The following is a 15,874-nucleotide window of genomic DNA, read 5'->3' as shown; positions in this document are numbered from 1 at the left end:
TTCTCCACAGAAAGGACTGGAGCACTTCTGTGAGAGGAAAGTGGATACAGCTTTCCACGTGGAGAGAACAGGCAGGGTCAGAAAGTCAGAGCTCCTTTTCCACTGATGACACTTCTTTTGAGATATTGGATCTTTAAATCAACCTTCATGCCTTCATTGCTAAAATGGGATTTAGAATCCTATCTTATAGGGCGGTTGATTTGATGAAATGGATAAAATGATAGCCGCTTTCAACCCAGGTCTCCCGCATTGCAGATGGATTCTTTACCAGCTGAGCCACAAGGGAAGCCCAAGAATACTGGAGTGGGTAGCCTGTCCTTTCCCCAGCAGATTTTCCTGAGCCAGGAATCTAACCAGGATCTCTTGCAATGCAGGTGGATTCTTTACCAACTGAGCTATCAGGAAAGTCCTTTCCTAGATCAGAGTATCTCAAACTAAAAACCTGTTCTCATCTTAGGGCTTTTACATTACCTGATCCTTCTGCCTAAAGGTTTACGAATGCAGTGTCTACTGATTGGTTCCTTCTGCTGGTTTAGGTCTCAGCTTCTCAGAGAGAACTTCTTTAGCTACCTATTGTATCACATCCATCCAGAAATCTCTATCACACAACCTCGTCTTATTTCCTTCATAGTATTTATCGACAGCATTTTATGTGTAATTTTTCTGTCTTCTTAGATGTTCATTTCTATCACGGCTGTCTCTCTCATTCTATAAAAATGAAAGCTCTAATATAAAAGGCATCTTTTCTAAAATTCTGGTTCAAAGTTCTACCCCTTGTACCTAGTAGAGGGTCTGGCATAAGGGATGTGACCACACTATAATTCTTAAATAATTGGCCAAACAAATGGGACTGCATGTATGTCATTTCCTATCCTATCCCCTATTTCTGCCTCCAAAAAGAGAATGCAAATTCTGTCAAATACAAAAAGTGCCTGGGGATATTCTGACTGGCAAGTGTTTCCACCTCTTGCCCTTTTGCTTTCAAGCCAACAAAAATTTCCATGAAAATTAAGATTAAAAGGACAGACAGAAGGCATCACAATTTTTAGAATATGTGTGGATTTGACCTGTTATAGGATAATAAGATCTTCTGCCTTCTCACACTATTTAAAGACATGCTTAATCTTGTCCAAATTATGTTTTGATGTCGTACTCATTAAGCAGCTCAATTCATGTGGTTCTAACACCTTAAATTAGGAGATGTTCCTGTAACACCTGCGTGTTCCTATATTCTTAACCCCTTGAAGAAAAACAGAAATAAAAGAGATTTATACCAGCTCCAGAACCATGTGAATGAAGACACTCAACAGGTTGAAGAGTGAAGCCATATGGCAGTACTTAGAATTTGACAGTCTTAATTAAGCAATCTGCTCACCAGCATCACCAGTGAGAAACCTGGCATGATAACTGTCCTCATCCCTGCCCCCTAAGAGACATTTCCAATGTGCGCGTGTGCTAGGTTCTAAAAATTCTCATGCGGGAAGCATAGCTTGCAGTCATAGAATGTCAGTCCTGCAAGGGACCTTAGCAATAGAGTAGAACACCCCCAGTCACTTCAGATCAGATCAGATCAGATCAGTCGCTCAGTCGTGTCCGACTCTTTGCGACCCCATGAATCGCAGCACTCCAGGCCTCCCTGTCCATCACCAACTCCCGGAGTTCACCCAGACTCACGTCCATCGAGTCAGTGATGCCATCCAGCCATCTCATCCTCTGTTGTCCCCTTCTCCTCCTGCCCCCAATCCCTCCCAGCATCAGAGTCTTTTCCAATGAGTCAACTCTTCGCATGAGGTGGCCAAAGGACTGGAGTTTCAGCTTTAGCATCATTCCTTCCAAAGAAATCCCAGGGTGGATCTCCTTCAGAATGGACTGGTTGGATCTCCTTGCAGTCCAAGGGACTCTCAAGAGTCTTCTCCAACACCACAGTTCAAAAGCATCAATTCTTTGGTGCTCAGCCTTCTTCACAGTCCAACTGTCACATCCATACATGACAACTGGAAAAACCATAGCCTTGACTAGATGGACCTTTGGCAAAGTAATGTCTCTGCTTTTGAATATGCTATCTAGGTTGATCATAACTTTCCTTCCAAGGAGGAAGCGTCTTTTAATTTCATGGCTGCAGTCACCATCTGCAGTGATTTTGGAGCCCAGAAAAATAAAGTCTGACACTGTTTCCACTGTTTCCCCATCTATTTCCCATGAAGTGATGGGACCAGATGCCATGATCTTTGTTTTCTGAATGTTGAGCTTTAAGCCAACTTTTTCACTCTCCACTTTCACTTTCATCAAGAGGCTTTTGAGTTCCTCTTCACTTTCTGCCATAAGGGTGGTGTCATCTGCATATCTGAGGTTCTTGATATTTCTCCCGGCAATCTTGGTTCCAGCTTGTGTTTCTTCCAGTCCAGCGTTTCTTATGATGTACTCTGCATAGAAGTTAAATAAACAGGGTGACAATATACAGCCTTGACGAACTCCTTTTCCTATTTGGAACCAGTCTGTTGTTCCATGTCCAGTTCTAACTGTTGCTTCCTGACCTGCATACACATTTCTCAAGAGGCAGATCAGGTGTTCTGGTATTCCCATCTCTTTCAGAATTTTCCACATTTTATTGTGATCCACACAGTCAAAGGCTTTGGCATAGTCAATAAAGCAGAAATAGAGAGTCATGTCCAACTCTTTGCTACCCTATGGACTGTAGCCCACCAGGCTCCTCTGTCCATGATATTCTCCAGGCAAAAATACTGGAGTGGGTTGCCATGCCGTCCTCCAGGGGATCTTCCTGACCCAGGAATTAAACTGGTGTCTCCTACGTCTCCTATATTGCAGGTGGATTTTTTAACCTAATGAGCCACCTGGGAAGCCCAAAGCTGGAATCAAGATAGGCAGGAGAAAAATCAACAACCTCAGAAATGCGGATGATAGCATTCTAATGGCAGAAAGTAAAGAAGAACTAAAGAACCTCTTGATGAGGGTGAAGGAGGAGAGCGAAAGGGCCAGCTTAAGATTAAATATTAAAAAACTAAGATCATGGCATCTGATCCCTTTACTACTTGCTACTACATAGCAAATAGAAGGGGAAAATGTGGAAGTAGTGACAGATTTCCTCTTCTTGGGCTCCAAAATCACTGCAGACGGTGACTGCAGCCATGAAATCTGAAGACGATCACTTCTTCACAGGAAAGCTATAACAAACCTAGACACTGCTGAAAAGTAGAGACAATACTCTGTTGACAAAAGTCCATATACTTAAGGCTATGGTCTGCCCAGTGGTCACATACAGTTGTGAGAACTGGACCATAAAAAAGGCAGAAAGAATGCCAAAGAATTGATGCTTTTGAACTGTGGTGCTGGAGAAGACTCCTGAAAGTCCCTTGAACAGTAAGGAGGTCAACCAGTCAATCTTAAGGGAGATTAAGCCTGAATATTCACTGGAAGGAGTGATGCTAAAGCTAAAGCTCCATTATTTTGGCCATCTGATGTGAACAGATGACTCATTGGAAAAGCTCTGATGCTGGGAAAGACTGAGGGCAGAAAGAAAAGAGGGCGTCAGAGAATGAGATTGCTGGACCGTATCACCAATGAAATGAACATGAACTTGGGCAAACTCCGGGAGATGGTGAGGGACAGGGAGGCCTGGCATGCTGCAGTCCATGGGGTCACAAAGAGTCGGGCACGGCTGGGCGAATGAATGATGACAAAAAGAACACTCTCACAGTGAACTCTCCTGCTTTTGCCAGCCCAAATCTTCCTGGATGCCTTGATTGGTTCAGGGATAGACATGTGACCCAGGCTGGACCCAGAGAGTTAGCCATGGAGTGTTTGCTGGGACACTTGGAAAAAGAGATGCTCTGGGTTGTTAAGCTAGAAGAATGAATGACTGGAACTTCTGGTGGCCATCCTGGAGGAAACCCCTCTGACACTGAGGGGTACCAACACTATATAAAGCAGAGCTGAAGAATGGTGATATTGATGATATCATTACAGCATCTAGATCCAGGTGTTCCTGAAGCCAGACCAGACCTTGAGATGTTCAATTATGTGAGTTGATTATTTTGTCGTTTTCCTAAAGCCAGTCGGAGTCGAATCCAATCAACTTTAGAATTCAATGAAAATAACCCTAATAGATGCTCATTATACAAATGGGGAAACAGGGGTCCAGAGAGGAAAAGGGTCATACCAATTAGAGTTTGAGCTGGAACAGACTCAGGGATTCTGCACTCTTTTAGAAAACTTGTCTTCTAGATGTGCTCTCACCCTTGTTTCATACTTTGCTACTTCTTAATCATCCTGCCTTCTCCACCGACCAGCTCTCCTTCCACATACCTCCCATCCATCCCATCTCAGATCTTCTGAAATGGCTCCTTGTAAGCCTGAGCCTCCCCAGCAGTTCTCTCTTATCCGTGTCCTATTCTGAACTTCCAGAAAGCCAGCCACACTGATCACATGGCTCCCCTTTTCACCTAGTCCCTGTATTGATGATTTGAAACACTGAAGGCAGATTTCAAAGTCTCAGTCAATGCCAGCCGTTCCCTGCCCTTGCATCTCTCAGGAGTGTCCTCTGCTTCCCTAACCACCAGTAAGAGCTACTGTCAGTGACAGCAATGGTGTGATACAAACAACACGTGTGTTTGGTCTTTGGAGCATATCATTTGACCCGCACACCTGTCTCAGGAACAAGGGTGACTTCGTGGAGGTAAATGTAGATACCTACAAGGGGCAGGTGGAATAAAGGAGGAAGCTGATTAGTGACAGGAAGACAATGGAGACTGGAGAACCACCAGGAAGGCCTCAGCTACTGTTATTGCTATCCTACTTCCAGCAGAGTTTTCAGAGGCCTTTACAGACCTGAGCATTTAATCCTCAGAACAACCTACAGAGGCTGCTACCACTGTGATTCATTTGCCTCTGGGGTCTATATTCTGGAGGCCCAGTACTTCCCAGAAGTTATGAATTTTTAAAAATGAAATTCTCAATGTTGACAACAAATTCCTTTCATTAAACACTTCAGACTCCTACACTGAGCTGCCAAACAGGACAAGCAGGACATATCTGTGGGACAAATTTAGTCCATGAGCTGACAATGTGATTCCTCTGGTCTATTTATTCCTTTCATTCCACTGATAAGAAAGTTTATGCCAAGAGAGCTCTGCCCATATCCACATTCCTCTTCTCCTAAGGCCCACTTAGCCTGCTACCTCGTATGTTTCCCAATCTGCAAAGTACAACTTAGGACCCTAGTCTCATGGAGGATCTCTAAGCATTTTACCATATCCCCCTCTGGTGTGTATATGTGTTCTTTTCACTCTGCAATTATTTTATATCACTTTACATTTATGAAATGAGGCAGTTAATATAATGCATTTATGAGGATCATAATAAATATTAATTAACTGATTAGTCGACTGTCACAGTTATGTTGGTGGTGGTGGGTGGGGAGCAAACCTGTAAAAATATTTTTATTTTTAAATCCTTTTTATTAAAAAATCCTTTCTATAGGATTCTGTTTACATATAGTATAAAGTCATGAGTGTAAACAGGAGTCCACATTCAGACCCAAAGTATAATCACCTTCATGATGATGGAGTGAATTAAGTGACACCAGAATAATTTTCCTTGGTATATCATGACAGTTTAAAACAAATATACCACTTGTAACTGCAACCTATTCAGATCTATGTAGACTGTGGTACGGGTCATGTTAAATAATTTCACTAATCAGTTAATCAGTCTCCCAACCTGAAAGAAGATGCAAGTTAGTAGTGCAGAGGACAATCAGAAAATGGAAAGGAAATTATCATTGGTTTCTTTTCCATTTTTTAAATCACTAAAACTGAAAACCCAAAGAACTTAGGAAGTTCTCAAGGATAGAGGATATACACAGACAAAAATCCCAAGTCAGCTTGAACTCAAGAAACAGGAATTCCTCCACCTGCAAGGTTGGAAAGTTCATCCATCTACTACCACTCAAATGAAACCTTTTTAGCAGGGTCAAAAGGGCCTTTGTTTTGACATTTAATTCATTGGCGATGTATTTCCTGCGTTAGGATGCAAAACACCTCTCACATTGCTTTTTCATTAATTGCCTTCATTTTTCAAGTTCCCTGTGTGATTTATAGTCAATTAAAAACACCCTCAAAAGGCATGACTCATGTGTGTTAAGCACAAATATGATTAATGGGACACCATGGATTCCGTGGGTGACCTGCCTACCAACCAAGGTCAGTGTCAAGGTGGCATGACCAAGAAACATTTTGGTGAAAGGAGCACAGGAGAAAGGCCAAAAGCCAGGAGTATAGGGTCATGGGCAATCCGGCACTGGGCCCATTCAAAATAAGCAAAATAGATACTTTTGGGGGGAGAAAGCAATGGTACCCCACTCCAGCACTCTTGCCTGGAAAATCCCATGGATGGAGGAGCCTGGTAGGCTACAGTCCATGGGGTCGCAAAGAGTCGGACATGTCTGAGCGACTTCCCTTTCACTTTTCACTTTCCTGCATCGGAGAAGGAAATGGCAACCCACTCCAGTGTTCTTGCCTGGAGAATCCCAGGGACGGGGGAGCCTGGTGGGCTGCCATTTATGGGGTCGCACAGAGTCAGACACGACTGAAGTGACTTAGCAGTAGATACTTTTTTCCAAATTACAGAGGAAGAATGAACTTGTCTATGAACAGAAAAAACATAATGCAGTAGAAACTTTCTATTTCATCCAGATTGACAAAAATAGATGGGAAAATTAAGCGGCAAATTTCCCTGATGGGTCATTGCCAACATCAGCAAAAGCTACAAGACCACAAAACCATGGAACTCTGGATAAGAGCCAGAGCACAGGAACCCTGGATTCAAAATTTAATGCCACCAGTTACAAGCAACAATACAACCATGGATAAATGGCCTCGCCTAGCCCAGCCTCAGTATCCTCACCTGTAAAATGGGCACACGAGTGTATTTTTCCCTTAAGGTCTGTTCTGAGGTTCCGGGTGGCACTCCACACTTAGAAAACATGCAGTAAATATCACCTATGAACGTCATAGATGCTGCACTGGTCAACTCTAGGGGAGCCTTTTAAATTTCCCAACATCTGCCCCTAATGTGGGCACACTTGTTACATTTTGTGGAAATTCTCTAATACCTTAAATCAGTGGTTTCCCACAGAATGAGGTAAACAAAAATATTTGGCACATTTTTTACAATACAAATTTACTCAAAAGACTGACTTCTCTTCTGTAATTGGTCCTAACTCCTCTTTTGTTTGTTTTTTGATAAAAATGACATTTTAAAAATCTGGGCAAAGTTAACGGAGGTATTCTCACTTTATCTCACTCATTAGCCTGCTTTTTCTTCTTCTTTTTTTTTTCATATTCAGACTAAGAAAAATGTTGTAAAATACACTCTTATCAATCCAAGATTTTTAAAAAATTCTACTGGTCCATGAAATTCAAATCCTAGAATCATTGCTTCAGATTCTTTTGTAATCTCTTCAGATTTTAATGGCCATGATTTGTCTGCTAAATTCGGGTTTAGATGGCCATTATAAGGATACCAAACCTATCTAAGATCTATGTATAATAATAATGCTAACAACAACAATAATAATAACAGCAATGGCAAGAATAATAGTAATAATACTACCAGCTTCCATTTACTCACAACTATGTTCTAAGCATCTTTCCATCAATCATTGCATCAACTCGAGTTAAAGACTGTGGTTATCCTTCTTAGATGAAATAATTCAGACTTGCAGGATTTGGATCACTCACTCATTGTCATGCAGCTAACATGGGACTATGTCATTTGTTTGAATTCTACTTGACGTGAGTTTTAAACTGTATGACCTTAGCCTCAGTACTATAATCATCAGAAGAATGCAATCAGGGCCCATCCTTACTAGAACTATCAGAAGGGCCCTGCCTGGGTGTTTCTAAGAGGGGGCAGTGAAGAAGCTGTTCTGCTCAGCGGGAAGCAGACGAGAAAAGCAGGAGGTAGTCCCAGGGCCATGACCTCCTGTCCTGTTTGAATGACCGTCTTTGTCTCATCCCCATGTTGACCCGAGTTAGTCAGAAACAGCGGCCTCCTTTGTGGTCTCCTTTCATCTCTTTCAGGAGTCTCTTTTTGGTTGGGGTCACTTGGCTGTGTTAGGATCTGTGTAGAGATGGTGAGCTCACGCCTGCACTGAGTTCCTCTGTGCTGTCCAGCCTCTCTTGCAGTTAGCTTGGCTCTGTGATTAGGTCTGGCCAAGAGTGTGAACAGAAACAATACATGTCCCTTTTGAGCTCCAGTGGCTAAACATCTGTGGTGCCTTCTCCACCCTTCTCCTTGTCCCCCTCTCTGCCAGCTTGATGACTTGGCCAAATATGGCAGGACCAAGTAGGAAGCAGCTTGCGTCCTCGAGTTCCTGCGTGGAAGGCAGCTCCATAAAGGAGAGTTACCCAGAGAGAGGCCAGCTATGGTTCCCCTAGCAAACAGATCCCTCCCTGGTGCCAGGAAGGTCTGTCTGAGCTCATTAGAGCAGGACAGAGTGTTTCGTTCTGTAATGTTTTCAGGACACAAGATAGTCAGGGCCTTATCACTTGGTCTTAGTCCACATCAGCTGGTTGGCTGGTCAGTTTTCCAGGCCAACTCTTCTTCTGGAGCCTGGGAGACTGTAACCGGGGTTACTACCCAAATCTCATGGTACCAAGATAGTGGCTACCAGAATCGCATGATTTTCACATTGCAGGAGAAGCAACCTCATCAACCAGTTTAAGATAATTCTGGGTCTTGGAGGCCTCTAAGGACCGCCTGCAACCTGCAGACCTTGGACAGAGCCCTCCCTGAGTCCAAAGATCATGAGCGGATGTCTCCTTTCTGAGTTTCTGCCTTTTAAACTGTCTTCCCCTTTCTTCTTGTACTTCTCACAGAAAATGAGAATCACCACATCTTCCCAGCTCACCTTTCAAGCCTGGATGAAGCCAAGTGCTGCTAAGTTGGGGGCTTTGCATCACACTGTGAAAGATACAGTGATAAAGCTCCCCTGGTTACATTAGAAGAAGTAGTGGGATGCCACGTTTTGATCCTAGAAGCTTGTTGAAAAATGGCCCTTTAAAGACGAAAGCAAGTCTAGTTACTGGAAAGGAGAGCAGAATAAAGAGTTATTTGGATGTGAGGAAAATAAAAGTCTTTAGAACAACTGAAGGAAAGACGTATCGGAGTGAGCGGTGAATAAAATATTATGGAAATAAAAGGAACGGAGGTGACCATTAGTAACAGTTAAAACAGAAAAAGATAAGTCATTGAGAATTGAGAAGAAAGATGAAAAAAGATAAAAGGAAATATTACTGTCTGAACATAGACAGCAGGAAGTCGTGGACAGAATAAACATTTACTGGAAGGTGCCGAACGCTGAACACAGAATTGGTTGAATCTAAGTCTGGGGTGTGAGCAGATATTCTATGACTGCCAGGCAAAGACACAACACTTTCAGACAAGTTTATAGAGTGGTGAAAAGTGTGGACATCAATTGATTGATTATGTTGTATTTTACACTTCCTGCAAGACAAAAGTTCATGATGATTGGAAGCCAAAGCTCTTGTAAAATATTACAGAGACAAAAATAAAAATTGGAAGTGTCAGTGTCATAGGAGGAGTTCAAGGTCATGTTACTAACCTGGTTTCTTGTAACCTCTATTTTTACCTAGATCATCAGCTTATATTTACACGTTACTGAATGATCCCTAACCATTTCCAGGATCTTGGCAGTGACCTCACACATCTAAGTATGCTTAAACCACTGATTCTGTTTGATTCTTCCCAGTTTTCCTCCAGATGTTAGTCTTGTGACCATATGGTCTTCATTCTGAGAGAATGCACCACTCACTGGCTTTTTGGCTAATCACATTTTTCAGAGAGAGAAAATGTCTTCGTTGGACCACAGAGAAATGCATGAAGGAACTAAGACTCAGAAGGGAAGGAGGGAGATGTAAAATGTTGGTTGCTTGGGGAAAAGGTCTGTTCAAAGTTTTGGACTTTTTATTTCCTCCTGCATGTTGAACAGAGAAAAATACATTGTTATTACTTCTGGAAATCCAGATTTTCCCGAACAGCAGTCAGTAGGCATTTTCAGCTCCGTGGAAACTTTCTTCTTTATTTAGGCACAATTAACTTTATTCACAGTATCTATGACAACCTATGCTCACTGTTTTGAGATAGACTGAAAAGTAGCAGCCCACATCTGTTTGTCCATTTTCTCCCCTAGTAATACATATAGGCCCACAGTTTCATTGACAGGGGAGGGGGCTGGTCAAATTTTGCTGATCCAACAATTCACTTACAAAATCACATATAAATTTTTAAATATCCTCAAATCACCGACTTTTACTGAATGTGCTGTCATTGATAACCAACCCAGTTCCGTTTCACTTTTACTAGCTTACATAGAATCAACAACCATAACCCACTAAATTACCTAGAGGATTAAAAAAAATAAAAAAACCTACACAGACACACACAAAACTGTAATATTGGAATGTACAGGATGGTCTAGTTTAAATTAAAAAGATCCCCCAAAGTATGATTGTTTCCAGCTTCTCAGAGGTAAATTAAAAGCTGTTTGGTGTCGTGAAGATTACAGAAGCAATCACATTTATGGGCCTGCTTTGCATACCAACTCTATTAATTCCCATACTCAGGGTGGCTTCACATTTCCACACATGTTAATATAGATGCCATTTGGGATGATCACTTGGAAAAAAAAGAGAAAGGAGAGAGAGAGAAGAGAGGGAGATGAAGCAGACGAGAGGAGAGAAGAGCCAGAAAAAATGGTTCTCCGAAGCCAAGTTCCATTTAAAATATATTGATTCTGATAAATAGAAGAATCAAAAGACAAAGGAGAGTTCCTGATGGCCCGACCCAGGAGTACATCAGGGATCAGATTAACAATGAAACCACATGTTGGAATTCACTCACTGTGCCGGTCCTGCACCTCGTCATTATAGACCCTAATTACTAAAATGATTTCACTGGCGTAATTGCATCAAGACACACATGGGCTTCACCGTGCAGGGCTCCCTTGATCCTCAACACTGCATCTTCATTACTGTGTTCCTTTCAACCCTTAAAACGTGTTCCAGCCTCACAGAACAGTCCAGTTGAGCCGGCTGAACGTTCTGTCCCTTTCGTTGAAACACGCTCGCCACACAGCGCAGGAGTGAAGGAACACAGTCAGCCTGGAAGGCAAACCTGGGGCCACAGGGCAAGTGTGTACAGTTATCTTCCCTAAAGGGTCACAGGGCATCTGACCAAACTAAACCACCGTTTTTATATCCTTCACTCCCAAATATTAAAGAATGGTGCTCAAGAGCCTGCAATTAAATGGTTATTTGTCTACCATCAATTTTAAATTCATTGTGCTAAAACAAAACCATGCTTGTTTTGCATCTGGCAATGCACTCCATGCCCTCGTAAAGATAAAACAATATAATGTTGGCATTAAAAAGAGGAAGATATTATAACCACAGATCTGAGGGTAGCATATTTTAAGGAAATCAATTGGAATTTGGGGGGATTTGAGCTTAATCCACAAAATAGCCAGTAGAGGTTTTGAATCTTTCAGAAAACCATCTTATTAGTCTTAAGAGTTTAAATTCCCATGCCTAAAAATTCCTAGAAGCTAACCTTCTGCTCTGGATGTTATTTTTATCCAGTGCTACGTATGAGAAATCCAGGTAGAACAGCAATCCACAGGAAGGCAATGGTCTGTTCTCAGGATCTTCCCAAAGAAAACGGGGCATTCCGTTTCACTTCCTTCGCATAGGTCAATACTCATGGTGGGGGCTAATGGTCCCCTTTCCTGGGAGCAGTCAGGAAATGCTCACTGGTGATCAAATGTGACAAAGAGATACACACCACTCGATTCACCTCTAAGCTGACAAAGCCCTAATTCAAGACTTTCCACCCTGGGTCAAACAGTGACATAATAAAAATGATCAGAAAACTCTTAGCTTAGGGAATACTGTATACTGAGGGACATTCTTAAACATCAGTGAATAGACCAAAATCACCATCGAGTGACGTCGCTTACAGTTTAAAATCGCCTGGTCCTCAATGAATTCAGCTGGCTGATCGATATGGAACACTTTCTGCTGAAATCCAGGAGTGCAGTCCAAATCTTCTGCAGATGTTAGCAGCAGCACCTGAGAAAACCAAAGCCATCAATATTTTAACGCAGCTTATATGTTTGCCCTGCTAACTTTTTACCAAATCTGTGACTTTTAGAAATGAGCTGAGGTTTTAATTTCATTTCTCAAATGAAGAGGTAAGTTGATACTTCTCCTATGGCTGCCAACCATTCATTTTGGCAATGAGACTTGGAAAACACGCAAATGGGAACAGCTGCTGCAGTTTCCATTAAGTTGCAGTTAAAGAAATAACTTCGTCAGATTTTTACACCTGCTTAGAATCTCACCATGGTTTTCCATGTGTGAAATTTCATTACAGAAACTGTCAATTTCGTATGATGCCTGAGCGAAAACCAACTTCACTTTCATAGATGCAAAGGATCCTTGTCACCGATGAAGAGGAGGAAAGCAGAACTATTCCACTGGAAGTTACTTCTAACAAGAACTCAAGGGCCCTCGAACTTCCCAGTGCAACATGGTGGCCACGAGCCGCCCATGGATTCTGAGCACCTGGAACGTAGCCATGCTGAAAGTGTCAGTGGAAAGTACAGGTGGAATTTTGAAGACTAAATGCCGAGAACAAAAATAAAGTAAAATGTATAATTAATGATTTGTATATAGATTACATGCTAATATGCTATTTTACAGATTGGACTAAATAGAGTCACTATTAAAATTAATTTCACCCCCTTTTTTTTTTAATTTTATTTTATTTTTAAACTTTACAAATTGTATTAGTTTTGCCAAATACCAAAATGAATCCGCCACAGGTAAGTTTCACTATTAGGCAACTAAAATGTTATCATTGCTTCTGAAGTCTCAGCTTCGTCTTTGCAAATTCTTAGGGTATTTCACGCAGAAGTCAAAAATTCAGGTTATATGACTTGAAACATAAAAGTTAAGTGACAACTCGTCTCCACAGCAGCACTGTGATGTACTTAGCATGTAATAAAACACACTTAACCGACAAGGGGCCCGACATTCTGTGTGTGTGCACTCAGTCATGTCCGACTCTGCAACCCCGTGGACTGTAGCACACCAGGCCACTCTGTCCATGGAATTCTCCAGGCAAGAATACAAGTAGGTAGCCATTCTCCTCTCTAGGGGATCTACCCAATCCAGGGATTGAACCCGGGTTACTTTGGCCACCTCATGTGAAGAGCTGACTCAGTGGAAAAGACTCTGATGCTGGGAGGGATTGGGGACAAGAGGAGAAGGGGACGACAGAGGATGAGATGGCTGGATGGCATCACTGACTCAATGGACGTGAGTCTGGGTGAACTCCGGGAGTTGGTGATGGACAGGGAGGCCTGGCATGCTGTGATTCATGGGGTTGCAAAGAGTCGGACATAACTGAGCGACTGAACTGAACTGAACTCCTGCTCTGCAGGAGGGTTCTTTACCATCTGAGCCACCAGGGAAGCCCCCCAACATTCTAGAGGTTAACAGTTGCTTCAAATCACACAGCTAGGCTAGGTGGAGCCAGGATCTGAATCCAGGTTTAAGTGTCCTCTGATTTTGACAGAGCTCTGCTCCCACCCTTCAGGCAAGCCTTTGTCTGGGATATTTCTCTGAAACCTGTGGGATGCTGCTTTATCTGAGTCTGGTGCCAGCAGGCAGTGTTTAGAAACTCACATCCCCAAACCATCACCACAACCGTGAGAACTGCTGCGTGTTCACCCTCAGGTGAGAGAGTTGAGAGGCAACCGTTCTGTCTCCCACTTGGACCTGAGCGCCAATTGTCCGTGGTGGTATCTGGCTTGATAGCTCATTATACATCAGATGTCTTCTCCTTGGCTCATTTTCTCATCCCTTGTTGCTATTTTTCTGACGTCACCCTCCAAATAAGACTGCTTGCACTCAAGTCTTTGACTCAGTGTCTGCTTCTTGGAAAACTAAACTTTGATACCACGATGGAAACTCTTAACCACTGTATACAGGCTGTTGAAAACTCATTATTGTCCCCACCAGCGAACTCAAAGGAGTATGCGAAAGGTTGGAAGCTGTAGAACCAGGGCCTCTCTCTAAATATCAGCTCTCTGAAATGCACTGAACCCAACGAACGAGAGCAAGAATCAATCTCCCAGGGTTCACAGTGTGGCTGGCCTGAGAAACATCAGAGGAATTGAAATGGGAGAGTGACCACCCTGACCGACATCACCCTTCTAAAAATCAAAGGGGGAAGGATGCTGTAGTCCCATATCTGAGCACTTCTGCGTGTAAATCTTTCCATTGCCTTGAGAGCAGGGTCTGGGTAGGTTGCTTCTGAGACAATTGTAACACTGACATCCCAAGTGGTGTACACAGAAAATGCAGATTCAGGACTCAGAATCATTTGCTGGCAATTTTACAAGCAGAAAATCTATAACTGGCGAACGTTAATTCAGTTAAACATCAAATGGTCGAGGGTCTTCCCCAGGCACCGTGTGCCTACAATTATATATTAACCTTTTAATCAGCTAATTCTTCCCTCAAATCTCAGACCAGGAAACCAGTCATCCCAGAGAAGCTAAGGTAGATGACATTTCTCCAGAGATGCTGAGCTAAGCATCCAGGACCGACTGAAAGTGCAGGTGAGTGGCATTCCTGGTGTTTTATCTGTCTGTGGCTCAGTCTCTGTCCTGGCTTCTTGGCAGATTCTATTCAGGATTCCTCTGGAACCACAAAGGGAAAATAAGCCCTTTCCAACTGCAGGCCCTCAGGGAGGGTGGGAGTGGTGCGAGAACTCTCAGAGGCTCAGTTTTGTTTTTGCAGATTCTTGGATCACTCCATCCAGCAGTCAAGCTTCAGGTTAAGTGCTTGGCAATATGAACACACAGCACTCTCCTGGGCAAGAGTGACTTAGCAGGCTTAGAACCAAATAATTCACTCACTTCCTCCTCCTTGTGTCCATCCATTCACTTGCTCCCAAACAATTGTTAAACTCCTGGGATTCAGTTAGCACTTGGCTAGATGTTGTCCTGGAGCTTAGAGAGAAGCCCCGTAACACAGTTGTTAAAAGCATGAATTCCAGAGTCATTTGACTTGGTTCATTCTTGGCTTTGCCCTTTACTGACTGTGCCACTTGGCATTTTTCCCATCACTCTGGCCTCAGTTTTCTCACGTAGGTAAACATGAAAAAATAAGATGTGCGATGACAATGGCCTTGTGGGTCCAATGGAATGAATGATGCATATAAAGCAACTAGAACAGTGCTGCATAGGATAAGCCGGAGAAGGCGACAGCACCCACGCCAGTGCTCCTGCCTGGAGAATCCCAGGGACAGGGGAGCCTGGTGGGCTGCCGTCTATGGGGTCGCACAGAGTCGGACACGACTGAGCTACTTCACTTTCACTTTTCACTTTCATGCATCGGAGAAGGAAATGGCAACCCACTCCAGTGTTCTTGCCTGGAGAATCCCAGGGACGGGAGCCTGGTGGGCTGCAGTCTATGGGGTCGCACAGAGTCAGACACGACTGAAGCGACTTAGCAGCAGCAGCAGCATAGGATAGGCAGTCAAGAGTGCTGTTATTATAGACTACAAAAGGTGAGAGGCATTAACAAATCATTAATTAATTGATTAACTAAAATTAAAATCTAATGTGAAAGGAAATCACGGGTCTCTTCAGGAGCATGGACAAGCTGGGAGCCAGGGAGTCTAACATCATTTAGAGGAATTAAAGAAAGCAAACCCACAGAAGGAACATTTTTGCTTTGATCTCAAAGATGGGTCTGAATTAGCT

At 42.9% G+C, this 15,874-nt stretch overlaps 1 protein-coding gene across 1 annotated transcript in view; it reads right to left on the bottom strand.

The window, feature by feature from the left end:
• The window catches only part of CDH13 (cadherin 13), a 1,011,953-nt gene that overhangs the window by 786,409 nt on the left and 209,670 nt on the right, over window positions 1–15,874 (bottom strand). The window contains exon 2 of the mRNA XM_019978955.2: window positions 12,056–12,167. Within this exon, the coding sequence (XP_019834514.1) occupies window positions 12,056–12,167 (112 nt within the window). The remainder of the gene's footprint in view (window positions 1–12,055; window positions 12,168–15,874) is intronic.

The sequence above is a fragment of the Bos indicus genome, chromosome 18 (assembly GCF_029378745.1).
Source record: "Bos indicus isolate NIAB-ARS_2022 breed Sahiwal x Tharparkar chromosome 18, NIAB-ARS_B.indTharparkar_mat_pri_1.0, whole genome shotgun sequence".
Taxonomy (NCBI): domain Eukaryota; kingdom Metazoa; phylum Chordata; class Mammalia; order Artiodactyla; family Bovidae; genus Bos; species Bos indicus.
Note: the sequence above shows the minus strand (reverse complement) of the source record. Positions and strands in the feature narration are given on the sequence as shown.